Source organism: Strigops habroptila, chromosome 20 (genome assembly GCF_004027225.2).
Source record: "Strigops habroptila isolate Jane chromosome 20, bStrHab1.2.pri, whole genome shotgun sequence".
Classification (NCBI taxonomy): domain Eukaryota; kingdom Metazoa; phylum Chordata; class Aves; order Psittaciformes; family Psittacidae; genus Strigops; species Strigops habroptila.
Window position 1 is genome coordinate 1917781 of NC_044296.2, and position 12091 is coordinate 1929871.

Here is a 12091-nt window from a genome sequence, read left to right on the forward strand (position 1 = left end):
CTCGAACCAGTCCCGCCCCAACCCCAATTTGAGGTCCGCCCTTCCCCCTCCCCCCCCCCCCCCGCCGTTCCCATCCGGCGGGCGACGGCGTCACCGTGCGGCCGCGCCCGGCAGCGCCCGCGCCGGGGCAGGACCGGGACTCGCCGGGCTCTTGGCGCTCCCCGGGTGCCCTCGGCCAGGCGCTGGGCTGCGAGCGATGGGGAGCGGCTGCAGGGCGGGGCGGTGGGCCCGGGGCCGCCCTGCGCCCCCCCGGCGCCCATCACAGCCCGCGGCACCGGGGGGCGGTGGGGCGCGGTGCAGTGGCGGCGTCGGGCCGAGGGGTGGCACGGCCGAGCCGAACGGGAGAGCGGTGATGCTGCCTGGGAGGGTCCCGGTGCACCCACCCCGGCCTCGCATCCCCACCTTCCTCCCTCCCTGCATCCCTGCGGTCCCGCTTCCCGGCATCCCTACGTTCCTCCATAATCCCTGCATCCTCTCATCCTTGCATCCCTCCATCTCCGCATCCCCGCGCTCCAGCGCTGCTCAGCGCCCTGCGGAGCGCGGCCGAGGGGCTGAGCCCTAACACGGCCGCGGAGGGGAGCAGCGCGGGACCCTGCCCGCCGGCTGGCAGCAACGGGCCCGGGGGGCTGCGGCCAGGCCCAGCGCCAGCATCGGGGTGCGCGGGGCTGAGCGGGCCCCGCACTCAGCGCCCACCCCCCGCACAACCGCCCCGCGCCGGGGATGAGGCAGCTCTGGGGGGGACACGGCTCCATCGTGCAGCGACCCCGCAGCTAACGGTACGTGCTGGGCCCCCGAATCAGGGCTGCAAAGAGCAGGGTCTGTGGGGCCCGTGGCAGGGGGGTGCTTGATGTTAGCGTGGGTTTGGGTGAGACTGCAGGAATTGGGGGGCAGCAAATACCCCACACGCCAGTCCCTGCGCCACAGAGGGGAAGTGGAGGGCCTGGTGTGAAAAGCTGGGGGTGGCATGATGGGGGTGGGTATTAGCTCAGAAAAGGCAGCGTACGTGCCTGGGGGGAAGGAGATTTGTGGCTGCAACTCCATCGTACTCGATAATCCCAAGCGCTGGTTTTTGCTGGGCCATCTGGGCGCTTGCATGCGGGGGGGACATGGTGATGTCTGGGTCTCCTCTTCCGAGCAGCTGGCAGGAGATTGCTGCCCCCGGCCCACCATGCCCTCCTCCGAGAGCAGCAGCGAGTACTGGATCGATGGCTCCCACCGCAAGACAGCCCTGGAAGATTTCTACATCGTGGGCCCTGAGCTGGGACGGTACCAGCTGCTGGGAGGGGCGGGCAGGCAGGGAATGTTGGGGGCAGGAGCCCTCCTGGCATGGGAGCATGTCCTGGTCGGGGCAGGGACTGGCCTGGATGGAGGAGGGATGTGGCAGGGATGGATGAAGGGGAATGGAGGGGTGGATAAGGGGGGTGGAAGGCAGAAGACCCTGCACTCATGTGTAAGCTAGAGCTGGGGCTGTGTCACGATGATGCAGCGATGGTTTCACGAGGGGTCACTGTTGATTTCACTGTCCAGTGGCTCACTGAGGGTTTGCAGAATGGGGCCCGGGTTCCTGTGTCCGTGGTTCTCACCCATGTGGGTGGGAAGTGGGCTCCTGGTGTGACTCGTCTCGCCCCTGAGCAGCTCAAGGCTTTGGGGAGGTGAGCAGTGAGCCTGGCACAGTGTGGGGCCATGGTGGGTCCCTCCTGCAGCAGCCCCTGCAAAGGCATGTGGTCCCGGGGGGGGATTTATTCCCAGATCTGGATTTATCCCATCCGGGTCAGGAAGCCCTGCCAAGGACCAGCAGTGTCCCCATCCCTGTGTGGTGGATCAGAGCAGAGCCACCTCAGCAGCCACCAACTGCTTGACGGAAGCTCTCGTGGCTTATTTATTAGAGGCCCTACCATAAATCCTTATGGACAGGGGACATCAGGGCTGACATGCCAGGTCCTGCAGGTGCTGGTGCCATTTGTGCTGGGGCGGCCAGGAAACGTGTTTTAAACCTGCCCATCTTTCCTTCCCAGGTGGGTTTGTCCTGGTCTTGGCACACACAGCTGCTTGGTCGCTTCCCAGCCCTTGCAGGGCCCCTCAGGATGCAGTGTCCATGGGCGCCCAGGGCCGGTGCCAAGTGCCTGGGCCTGGAGGCTGCTGGTGCCCCAGGGCCAGGATGCATCCTGCAGATGCCCAGGCCCAGCTCCTGTGCCCCTTCGAGGAGAGCAGCAGCGCCGGGAGCTCCCAACCATGGGACAGGCTTGTCACTGGTGTCCCAGTGCACTCAGGACAATGAGGATCCAAGGGGGTGCAGGGAACCCTTGTGTGGAAAGTCTGACGGTCCCATTTGCAGGCCAGCAGAGGCAGCGCTGCTGCCAAGCCCAGGCTCTGAAGCAGATGTTTGCAGTGGTGGTGGTTTAGGCTGGGCCAGCCCCAGCCATCTGCAGGGGAGCCTTTGAGCCTGAAAAACATCAGCTCTGGCAAAAACGGGTGTTTAAGGCTTCTTACTGAGGTGTGGCCAGTGTCAGCTCAGGGCTCGGCACCGCGCAGCCCTGCACAGATGGGGGTAGGACAGAGGGACAGGCTCTGAGCAGTGCAGTTCCCACTGTCCCCACCATGGGCTGGCCCTTGTGCTCTGCAGGCTGCTCATGCCCCCGTCCATCCGTCAGGCTCTTGTGGCAAATCCCATTGTTCAACATTTTCCAGTTCATCTGTAAAGCAAATGCAATTATCTCCTGTCGCAGTCAAGGTTGATTGCAGATATTTATTCGAGGCTTTAAGCAGCAGCGAGAGCAGCGGCTGCCGGGGCCAGTGGGGCGAGGGGCTGGGGTGTAGCGAATGCCGGCACGGATCCAGCCGCTGCTGTAATTGGGAACACGTGAGGGGCAGCCGGCGCCTCGCCATGGGCACAGCGGGTTGTGCCGTGTCTGAGGAGCAGCCCCAGCACCTCCTAAATGTGGAGCCGAGGGCTTTGAAATGATCCTGTTGGCACCAGGAATCAGGCTGCAAATTGTCCGTGCGGAAAAAATCTTGTGGGAAGGCGATAGGTGCCAGGTCTGGGCTGGGATTCAGCTGAGATGAGAGGGATGAGGAGTGCGGGCGGCTGCTGGGGTACTGCAAAACCCTGGTGCGTATGGAAACGGTGCTTGCGGGAGCTGAGCTGCTACAGGAGAGCTCTAGGTGGCTCCTTCTCCCACTGGGAGTGTGTTACTGCTGTGGGTGCTGCAGCAGCAGTGCCATTTTGGGTTCAAATCGAAGGCTTCTGCCCATTTTCCTGAGCTGGAGAAGGTGGTGACAGCCACCTCTCCCCTTCCAAACCTGAGCAGTTTGTTTCCAAATTGCTTTTTATTTGAAAAATAAGATTTCATAGAAAATGTTGAGCAAAGGGAGGAAAACGTTTTGCAAATGGCCTAGAAGTGCCGGGTTTTGTTCATCCTGCAGCATCCCTATGGTACTCGGTACCCGGCTCTGCCGTTGCCATGGGAACGTGATTCCCAAGTTCAGCCGGATGAGTTGCAAAATCCTCTCTTGTTTCTAAAGCAAATCTCTCTGTCATGAGAGCACCCTGGGGACCGCATTCAACACATGGGGCTGCAGCAAATGGGTCACTTCCAGCCACACTGTGGGTTCGTGTTTGTCTCATGGGAGGTTTTGGTGTGAAAGATGGTGTCTGGCATGGGGCTGGCTTTTCAGTGTTGGTGCCTGGGGATGCCACGCACCTTGAGCAGAGCCTGAGCTTGGGTCCCAGAAGATGGTGAAGCCAAAGAGCAATAAAATGTGGCTGATTCTCGGGGGTGAGAATTAATCTGCTCCGAGGAGCCAGGCAGCAAAGACGAAATTGCAAATGAGCCCCGTAATGGCCTGAAGCAATGGGTTGATTTCACTGTCCAGTGGCTAAAAAATGTTATTCACTAGATCTAAAGATCACTGGCAGCTGAGGGCACTGCTGGGGGTTCAACAGGAACAATCCCTCTTGTCACCTGGAGCGGTTTTACCTGGTGGGGAGGTTTTGCAGTGACACAGTGACACAGAGGATTGCCCCGTGTGCCGTGACCTTGTCAGGGACACGACTGGGACAGGGACCCTCACAGCATCCCTGCGGTCCCCATGGCCACAAGTGGGAAGAGGGAGGCTCTGTCCTGTCATGAAAGCGGCTTAAGGATTTAAAACCCCTCTAGGACTTGGTTTAATTAAAATGGCTTTACCCAGGAAAGCTGGAAACAATGCAGGGAGAGGGATGCACAAGGAGGCAGATGCACACTGCACTCCCAGGGCGCTAGCAAAGGTCGTGGAGTTGGGGGGCACGGGGCAAACAGAATCCCCCCCTTCATCCATACCACCTCATGCACCCCCAAACCTCCCACAGGGGAGCCACCTCGGTGGTCTACAGCTGCCAGGAGAAGGGCACGGGCACCCCATATGCTGCCAAGATACTCAAGAAGACGGTGAGTGTTGGCAGGGCAGGGGGCTGCAGGGTGGGAGGTGACTTTGCTACCAAAGTACCTTGGTACTGGGAGGGGACTGTCAGTCGGGCATCACTGCTGTGATCTGGGGGTCCTGGGTGGACAAAAGTGCTGGGATTTGGGCTGGGGGTGCAGACGGGGTTGTGTAATGGGTGCATTTTGCTGCTGTCAGGAAAACAGGCCCTAGGACAAACATGGGAACCTGCAGGGAGCAATGGGGAGGGGGTGTCTGCACAGTACGAAGGGGGACCCAGCCCTGGCAGCACAGGTAATGCCGCTTCTGTGCGGGCTCTGTTTTCTAGATCGACAAAAAGATCGTGAGGACAGAGATCGGGGTCCTGCTGCGGCTCTCACACCCCAATATCGTGAGTACGGCCCTCATGGCACAGCTCGCAGCTCCCTTTGGGTTAGGTCCCCTTAATGCTTCCCATGGGCAGCCCAGGAGCACAGTGGTGCTGAGGGAAGGGCTGGGATGTCCTTGTCCTCATCCCATCTCGGTGTGGAATGAACCCACCACCCCTGCCTGCACCCCATGTCCGCTCCCTGCCTTGCAGACGGGCTCCAGATGCCTGGTTCTCACCATGGCATGAAAATCCTGGTCCTTGCAGTACCTTTGAGCTTCTCAGCTCTGACACCAAGGACCAGGCTCCCGTGCCCCCCCCGCCCCGGCCACCCCCCTGTCCTCTGGCCTGAGACTTCCATTTGGTAAGCAATTTCCATCGAGGAGATCAAATGAACACCACTGAAAATTGCCCGTCTGTAATGAATCCTGCAAGGGGAGATAAAAGGGGGATGATGGGGCCGCGGGTGCCGGGTGCCGTGTCCCAGCACAGCCAGCGCCGTTTCTCTTGCTCAGCGCTCGGGGGATAACAGCAGCTTGGCTGGAATGATTTGCAATGCCCAGAGCGGATCCAATCACCGCTGGTGTCAGCAGAGCCGGGGCTGCCGTTTTAGCCCCTCTGCAATGGCAGGGACCTTGGGGCTCTGCTCTCCCCCCATCCCTCCACCAGCCAAAAAGGCTTATTCCCAGCTGCTTAGTTCCACTGGCAAATTGCAAAAGCATCTTGGAGTTAAGGAAATAACACAAAACCCACCTGGCAGCTGAGCGCTGGCACTGCAGGGGTGCAGCAGACCCCACTCCGACTGATTCTGTGGCCAGGACAGCAGCGGGATATTGCCAGGACATTGCTTTGCTGCTGATGCTGCCCAAGCTGCCATTTCTTTTGCAGCGTTGCTCAAAACACAGCCCATGGCAGGGGGTTGGAACTGGATGATCTTAAGGTCCTTTCCAACCCAAATCATTCTGTGATTCTATGATTCTAAAACCCTGGGCATGGCTGTTTCCAGCCCAGCCCATGTCAACCCTCCTTGGAGCAATGAGGCTTCTCCCCTACAGGGATGTCCTGACCACACAGTCAAAATCCTTGATGCAAAGAGGTGAAGCCAAGAGAAGTCCAAAACATCCTAAAAACAGGGACAGTGGAGGCAAGCACGCTGAAGCCGGGGTGTCCCTAAGCCCCTTGACCAGCTCAGCACAGGCCTGCCTTAGGGTGTTTCAGTGTTTTGGGGCTATCAGGCACTTCAGCCTTTTCCACGGAGGCGCCTTCCCACTCCCAGGACATTTGGGCAGATACAGGGATGGGGAGCACCACTCGGAGCAGCCGCTTGTGCGCGATCAGCCATGGATAGGGAGAGGCTCCCCTCTGATGTGTTATCAGAAACGCAACAGAAGATCCCACTTCTGCCCTCCCTCCTCCTTTCCTCCCCAGGCAGCAGCTCCACAGAGACGTGAGGAGGAACCAGCCGGGCAGTTTTAATATTTAAATCACTGTGTTTTCTGTAGGGTTCTGCTCACTCCCAGGTTCAAGTGGTTTTTTGAAGCAGAGCTGCTCTGTTTCATTATTTACGCCGGTGCTGCCTGTGCGCTCGCTATCGTTCAGCACCAACCTCAAGAGCGGATGATAATAGGATTGTAAACTTTTGAAGTTAATAGGAAAATTATAGTGCTTCCGTGTATTATTATAATGCAATAAGCTGCCACATAGTGTCTCTCACCCTGCAGGGTATCACGGCTTGTCACCCAGCCTATGAAGGTAATGATTAAAGCCCCATGAAATTCGCAGTGTCACAAAAGTCTTAAGAAGCGTGAAATTCTCAGTTTTCCATTAAAAAATAATAATAATAAAAAAAATTGCATTTTGACATAGTTTTAAGAGGGACCTGTGAATTCCAGATTTGCTGCAGTGGCACAAAGGTCTCGCGCAGACAAGCTCACCTCGTGTGGGAGCTAAAAACCCCCAAAATCATGAGAAAACCAGTTCCTTTAGTGCCTCTTCTGCTGAAAAATGGTCCAAGGGACATTTCCAAAAGTGCCTGTAGGGTTCCAGAAGTGGCTTTGGGCTCTTGGGGCTCCGTGCATCGATCCCGCATCCTTGCAAGTTGTAGCTGTGCAGGATGGGTCCCAGGAGGGATGAGGGCAGGGCTTTGCTGTGGGGCTGGATGAGGTACCAGCACAGGCGGGGAAGCTGTGAAATTAAAAAGCTTTTGGTGAGCTCCTCTTCTAGCTAATGAGCTTGGGGACGTGAGGAGGATAAAGGCACCGCGTGCCTGTATTCCCATTCCCAGCATCGCCTTTAACGCGTGATTGAGCGAGCAGGGCTGTTACAAGCATTAGAACAAATCATGTTCAAACAAATATAGAGGCAAGGAGGGAAATGTGCCGGTTGTCCCGATAAACCCCTCACACCCCAGTGGTTGAATGCTCCTCCTGGCACAGCCTCTGCATCCCGCATCTGCATCCCACATCTGCATCCCACATCTGCATCCCACATCCCTCCTGTTGCCCCTTTCAGATCAAGCTGAAGGAGATTTTCGAGACGCTCTCTGAGATCGCGCTCATCCTGGAGCTGGTCACGGGAGGAGAGCTCTTTGACAGGTACACCCGGCCCCATCATCCCCATCCTGGCTCCTAATGGAGGGGGATGAATCCCACCCTGATGGCGGGGGGAGGATGGAGGGGGCTGATGCACACCACGGTCGGGGGACAGAGCGTGAGGGGGCTCCATGCGGGCAGGGTGCTGGTGTGCTGATCCAGTATGCCTGCAGGATCGTGGAGAGGGGCTTCTACAGCGAGCGGGATGCAGCCCACGTGGTCAAGCAGATCCTGGAAGCTGTTTCGGTGAGGTGCCCCCTGTGCATGGGTCAGGGTTGTCACTGTGGGGGCTGCACCCTCCCAAATACCCTCAAGGAGAGACATTTTGCCCGCTCATCCTTGGCCTTCCAAAGGTGTCGCTGGTGGAGGGGCCTCTTCCAATCCACATTTGGGGGGATGAAGGAGGAGGGAGGAAGGTCAGCGCTGCTCTGCATCACGGGGCTGCTGGAGATGGGGTTTCTATAGCAACAGGAGGGTTTAAAAATGGAAACTCACAATGGGAAGTGTCCTTCCCATGCCCCGCAGCAGCTCCGGCACTGCAGGCATTGAGTGTTTCCAAAGGACAAGTCGGGCGAGTTGGTGCCGTGTTTGTGCCGGGACCCCCCCAGTCACTGTCCAAGGCAGATGGGGATTCCCTGCCCCTTCCCTTCCTTACCACGTCCCCGCTTTTTCTCTCTGTAGTATTTGCATGAAAACGGGGTCGTCCACCGTGACCTGAAGCCGGAGAACCTGCTCTACGCAGACCTGTCCCCTGACGCTCCCCTTAAAATCGGTGGGTTTGCCGGGGGGGTTTGTGGCACAAAGAGGAGTTAACAGTGCCTCCCCTGACGGCAGCGCTGCACTCTCTATGTCCCTCAAGGTGACTTTGGGCTCTCCAAGATTGTGGATGAACAGGACACCATGAAAACCATCTGCGGGACGCCGGGATACTGCGGTAAGCAGGAGGGAAGAGCTGGGGAAGCGGGAGGGAGACCCAGGGGGCTACTCCCTGCCGCTTGGTATACGGCTTGCTGATGGCTGCGCCAGCATCAAGAGGTGCTAATGGTACCCAGGAGGTGTTTTCTCTGCGGGGAGCTCCCCACATCTGTGCATCTGAACCCCAAACTCTGCTTCCAGCCCCTGAAATCCTCCATGGGTGCCCGTATGGCCCTGAAGTGGACATGTGGTCCGTGGGTGTCATCACCTACATCCTGTGAGTAAGCTCAGGGTGGTGAAACCGCGGCAGTGGAACCACCGGTTGCTCCACCTCAGCCCACCGTGAGCAGCTGGCAAACGCCGGCCTGGCTGTGCCGTGGGGCCCGAGCGGCAGCGTGTAGCTCCTCTCTCACGTGCTCACAGGCTTTGTGGCTTCGAGCCCTTCTTCGACCCACGAGGGGACCAGTACATGTACAGCCGCATCCTCACCTGCGACTATGAGTTCGTGTCCCCATGGTGGGATGAGGTTTCCCTCAACGCCAAGGATTTGGTGAGTGAGGCAGTGCCAGGGCTCTGGGCTGCTGAGTATGAAGGCTTCAGATCAGTGCTTGTGGAATAACAAAACCAGGGGCTTTTGAGGCAAATGAGGCCTTTTCATGGGTTACAGGTCAGAAAATTAATCGTCTTGGACCCCCGGAAGAGACTGACCGTCCACCAGGCTCTGGAACATCCCTGGGTTACAGGGAAAGCAGCTAAATTTGCTCACATGGACAGCACGCAGAAGAAACTGCAGGAATTTAACGCCAGGAGAAAACTGAAGGTAAAGGTGAAAAAGCCCCATTAACTCCCGAGGGTGGCTCGTGTTCATGTTCCCTTTGTGCTGGGGCTATCAGAGCTGCTGTCTCTGGGTTTTAAGGATCCCCTGCCTTGTGCAGATAAATGTTCAGTGACACGTGGCAGCTCAGGGGATAAAGGATGATAGAGCAAAAAGGAAAAGCCTTGCCTGAAGCGAAGGGCTGGGCTGGAGAAGCGGGTGCCATCGCTCTCTCTGCATGCTCCCGCTGGGATCAAGCATCTCGGGAAAGGCATGGAAGGGGAAAAGTCTCCCTAAGACATGCTACTAACTGCTCACCCCACTGTGCCTTTGCAACAGGCTGCAATGAAAGCCGTGGTGGCTTCCAGCCGCTTGGGCAACCACGGTCACCACGACTGCTCCCGCAGCGGGCGCAGCCAGAGGGGTCCCCGGGGCACCCGCCTGCCCCAGGGGACAGGGACCGCTGGCCCCGAAGCCACCGCCACCACCGAGGACCTCGAAGCTTTCCCGAGCGACTGCCCCGCCGTGCCCAAGGTTCCCGTGAGCAGCGCCAGCTGCCAGAGCTAACGCGCCCGGCACTGGTGTCGGCTCACCGTGGCCTCCACAAGCAGCGCCCCGCTGACCCTTGGAAGCTGGCACAGCGAGAGGTGGGGGAAGCCATGGGGCCGGGAGTGCCCCAAGTGTCAGTGTGTGTCGGGAGCCGTGGTCTGTGGTGTGGAGCGTCCTTATTTAGTGTCCTGTTGCCAGTGCAGTTGTACCTGGTCGCTGTGAGTGTGTGTCTGTACGGACCCGACTGAGGAAAACAAGGCTGGTGACTCCGTCTTCCAACAAATTAACAGTTCTGGCCACTGTGGTTTGAAAAGATCCCAAGTGGCTTAAAAACCAAGGAGCGAACAGCAGAAAAAGGATTTCTTTCACCTTACCTACAAAGGCAGGAAGTTGTCTTTACCGCAGAGTTTTGTAAGCTCCTGTAAATAATCCTTAAGGGTTTCTTTGGGGAGTGGGTGCCTCTGGGTTATCGCTGACCATCCACGTTCCATCTACAATCGCTGTTACCAGACGCAGCTGTAGGTTTACTGCTGTTACTAGACAAGGTTTGTAGGAGCCTTTGGACCCAGCTGATTGATCCTATCTGAAGAAAAAGTGTTTGTGAGTGGTTCCTTTATTATCTCTAGATGGTAGACAAACTCCGACTTGTGCTTTTGTTCCACTCCAGCTTTATTTGTTCCCACGTTCAGTCTTGCTGTGGGTACATGATGGTGGTAGGATTGTCCCAAACTGGGAACTGGGAATGCAGCTTGTCTGGCATCTTCCTTGGTATTCCAGGTTACCATTCACATGAGTTTTAACAAAGAACAATGCAGCTCTTTCTACAGCACGTTGTAAGACTTTGTAACCTGTAACGGTGCTGTTGTTTCCTGAGGGAGGACAATGAGTTTATATGTATTGGGGTTTTTTTTTAAGTCTAATGACATCAGTTGACAAATTTATTGAAAAGACTTTTTTCAGGCAGTTATTTACCAAGCATTTGCAGATTTTAATACAGAAAAAGTAATCAGACAGGAAAAGCCATATTGCACGTGAGGTGCAATTCCTGACCTGAGGTGCTGCCTCAACGCATACCCCTGGCCGTTTGGGCCATGCACATTAGAGCAAAAAATCTCAGAGAACGGAATTTGTGCACAAAGTTCGTTTTTCCAGCGTGGGGACACAGCAGCTGACGAAGGAGAGGTGGCAAACACAGCCTGAGGTTTTGGTGATGAAGAACCCAGCCTGGCACGGGGCAGAGCTGCAATGGCAGCAAAGGCAAATGTAACACAAAGACCCTCATGTTGATGCACAGCACAAGCAGAAACCATAAAGATTACGTGTAAGGGCTGATCCATACCACATGACATTTATGTTTAGGGTGCTTGTAAAGCCGAATACAGAGATCGGATGTTCAAAAGGGTTTTTAATTAGAGAAGTATCAGGTCTTGACCAGAAATGTGCTTTTATTTTTATGAACTCACAGTCATACCTTCAGTGGGGAAGCAGATGAACAGCAAGAGAGAAAGCGATCGCTGACAACATAGGAGAGCGCTTCGGCAGGGGAAAAATCACTTTTCGGTGTGTTTTGCAGGGGGGCAGTCTGTTTTCTCTCTTTAATACAGAGGGCTGAACCTTGCAGCGCACTCAACTCCACTCTTTATCCCATCTTTTGGGTGACGCTCTGTCCTTCAAACTCCAGGATGTGTCCCCATTTACGCCAGTGGGGCCAGAACTCCACTTTTACTGTGTTGTTCGCTAACCTGGGTCTTAAAATTTGACTATTTGCTATCCTCTGACATGAAATGTGTATTTAAACGCCTTGCAGGACCAGGCCAGAGTGCTCAGCATGCCCACTGGGGGCCATGCTGGGAAACATAGCATTGCCCTGGCCACAGAGCACTCCTGATCCTACAAAATAATGGGAATTAAGGTATCAATTAGGTAACAGCAAGTAACAAGTGTCTTCAGTGTTGGAAGCCACTGGAGGGAAAACTGTAAGCAAAGAAAAGGAGTTTGCCTCTTCTGTTACACAGTATTATTCCACAAGTATCAGTACTCAAAGGTAGTAAGAAAATAAGAAGTACTTCGGGGACTAAAGCCAATTTTGGTCTGTAGCTGTTTTCAGGATGTGTTTTACTGACTACTGCAGTGTAGTGGTGACATTTCCGGTATCGCAGGTATTTATAAAGAAGTAGAGACAGCCAATAAAGTATCCAACACCACCGCCTGGGCTCCGTGTTCGCTGTTGTCCTCAGGAGGGCTCAGAGCTGAGCGGGCCAAGCACCAACTCCCTGAGGCCGTTTGGGTTTTCATTTTTCCGGCTTTTTTTGACCCATTTTCTTGTGACAATCGATTCTCCGGCTCTGGAGAACTGAACACCGGCTCCAGCCGTGGATCTCCTCGCGGGGACGGCGGTTTGCCGCAGCACCACGGGGCTGACGCGATCCTCTCGGT

General features: G+C 56.2%; 1 protein-coding gene across 1 annotated transcript; it reads left to right on the forward strand.

The window, feature by feature from the left end:
* Nucleotides 1-309: 309 nt before the first annotated feature.
* Nucleotides 310-11861, forward strand: LOC115618033 (calcium/calmodulin-dependent protein kinase type IV-like). Its single transcript, XM_030509140.1, has 12 exons — nt 310-776; nt 1139-1266; nt 4349-4427; nt 4748-4810; nt 7298-7380; nt 7551-7623; nt 8059-8149; nt 8237-8311; nt 8494-8569; nt 8716-8842; nt 8960-9112; nt 9446-11861. The coding sequence occupies exons 2-12, from the start codon at nt 1169-1171 to the stop codon at nt 9671-9673; spliced, it is 1146 nt and encodes a 381-aa protein (XP_030365000.1). The 5' UTR covers nt 310-776; nt 1139-1168; the 3' UTR covers nt 9674-11861.
* The last annotated feature ends 230 nt before the right edge of the window (nt 11862-12091 follow it).

Excerpts from the sequence above, each read along its gene's own strand:
- LOC115618033 (XM_030509140.1), top strand. The coding sequence starts at position 1,169 with ATGCCCTCCTCCGAGAGCAGCAGCGAGTACTGGATCGATGGCTCCCAC. Across the intron at positions 7,381-7,550 it reads GGAGGAGAGCTCTTTGACAG|GATCGTGGAGAGGGGCTTCT; the intron begins GTACACCCGGCC and ends GTATGCCTGCAG. Across the intron at positions 8,570-8,715 it reads GGTGTCATCACCTACATCCT|GCTTTGTGGCTTCGAGCCCT; the intron begins GTGAGTAAGCTC and ends ACGTGCTCACAG.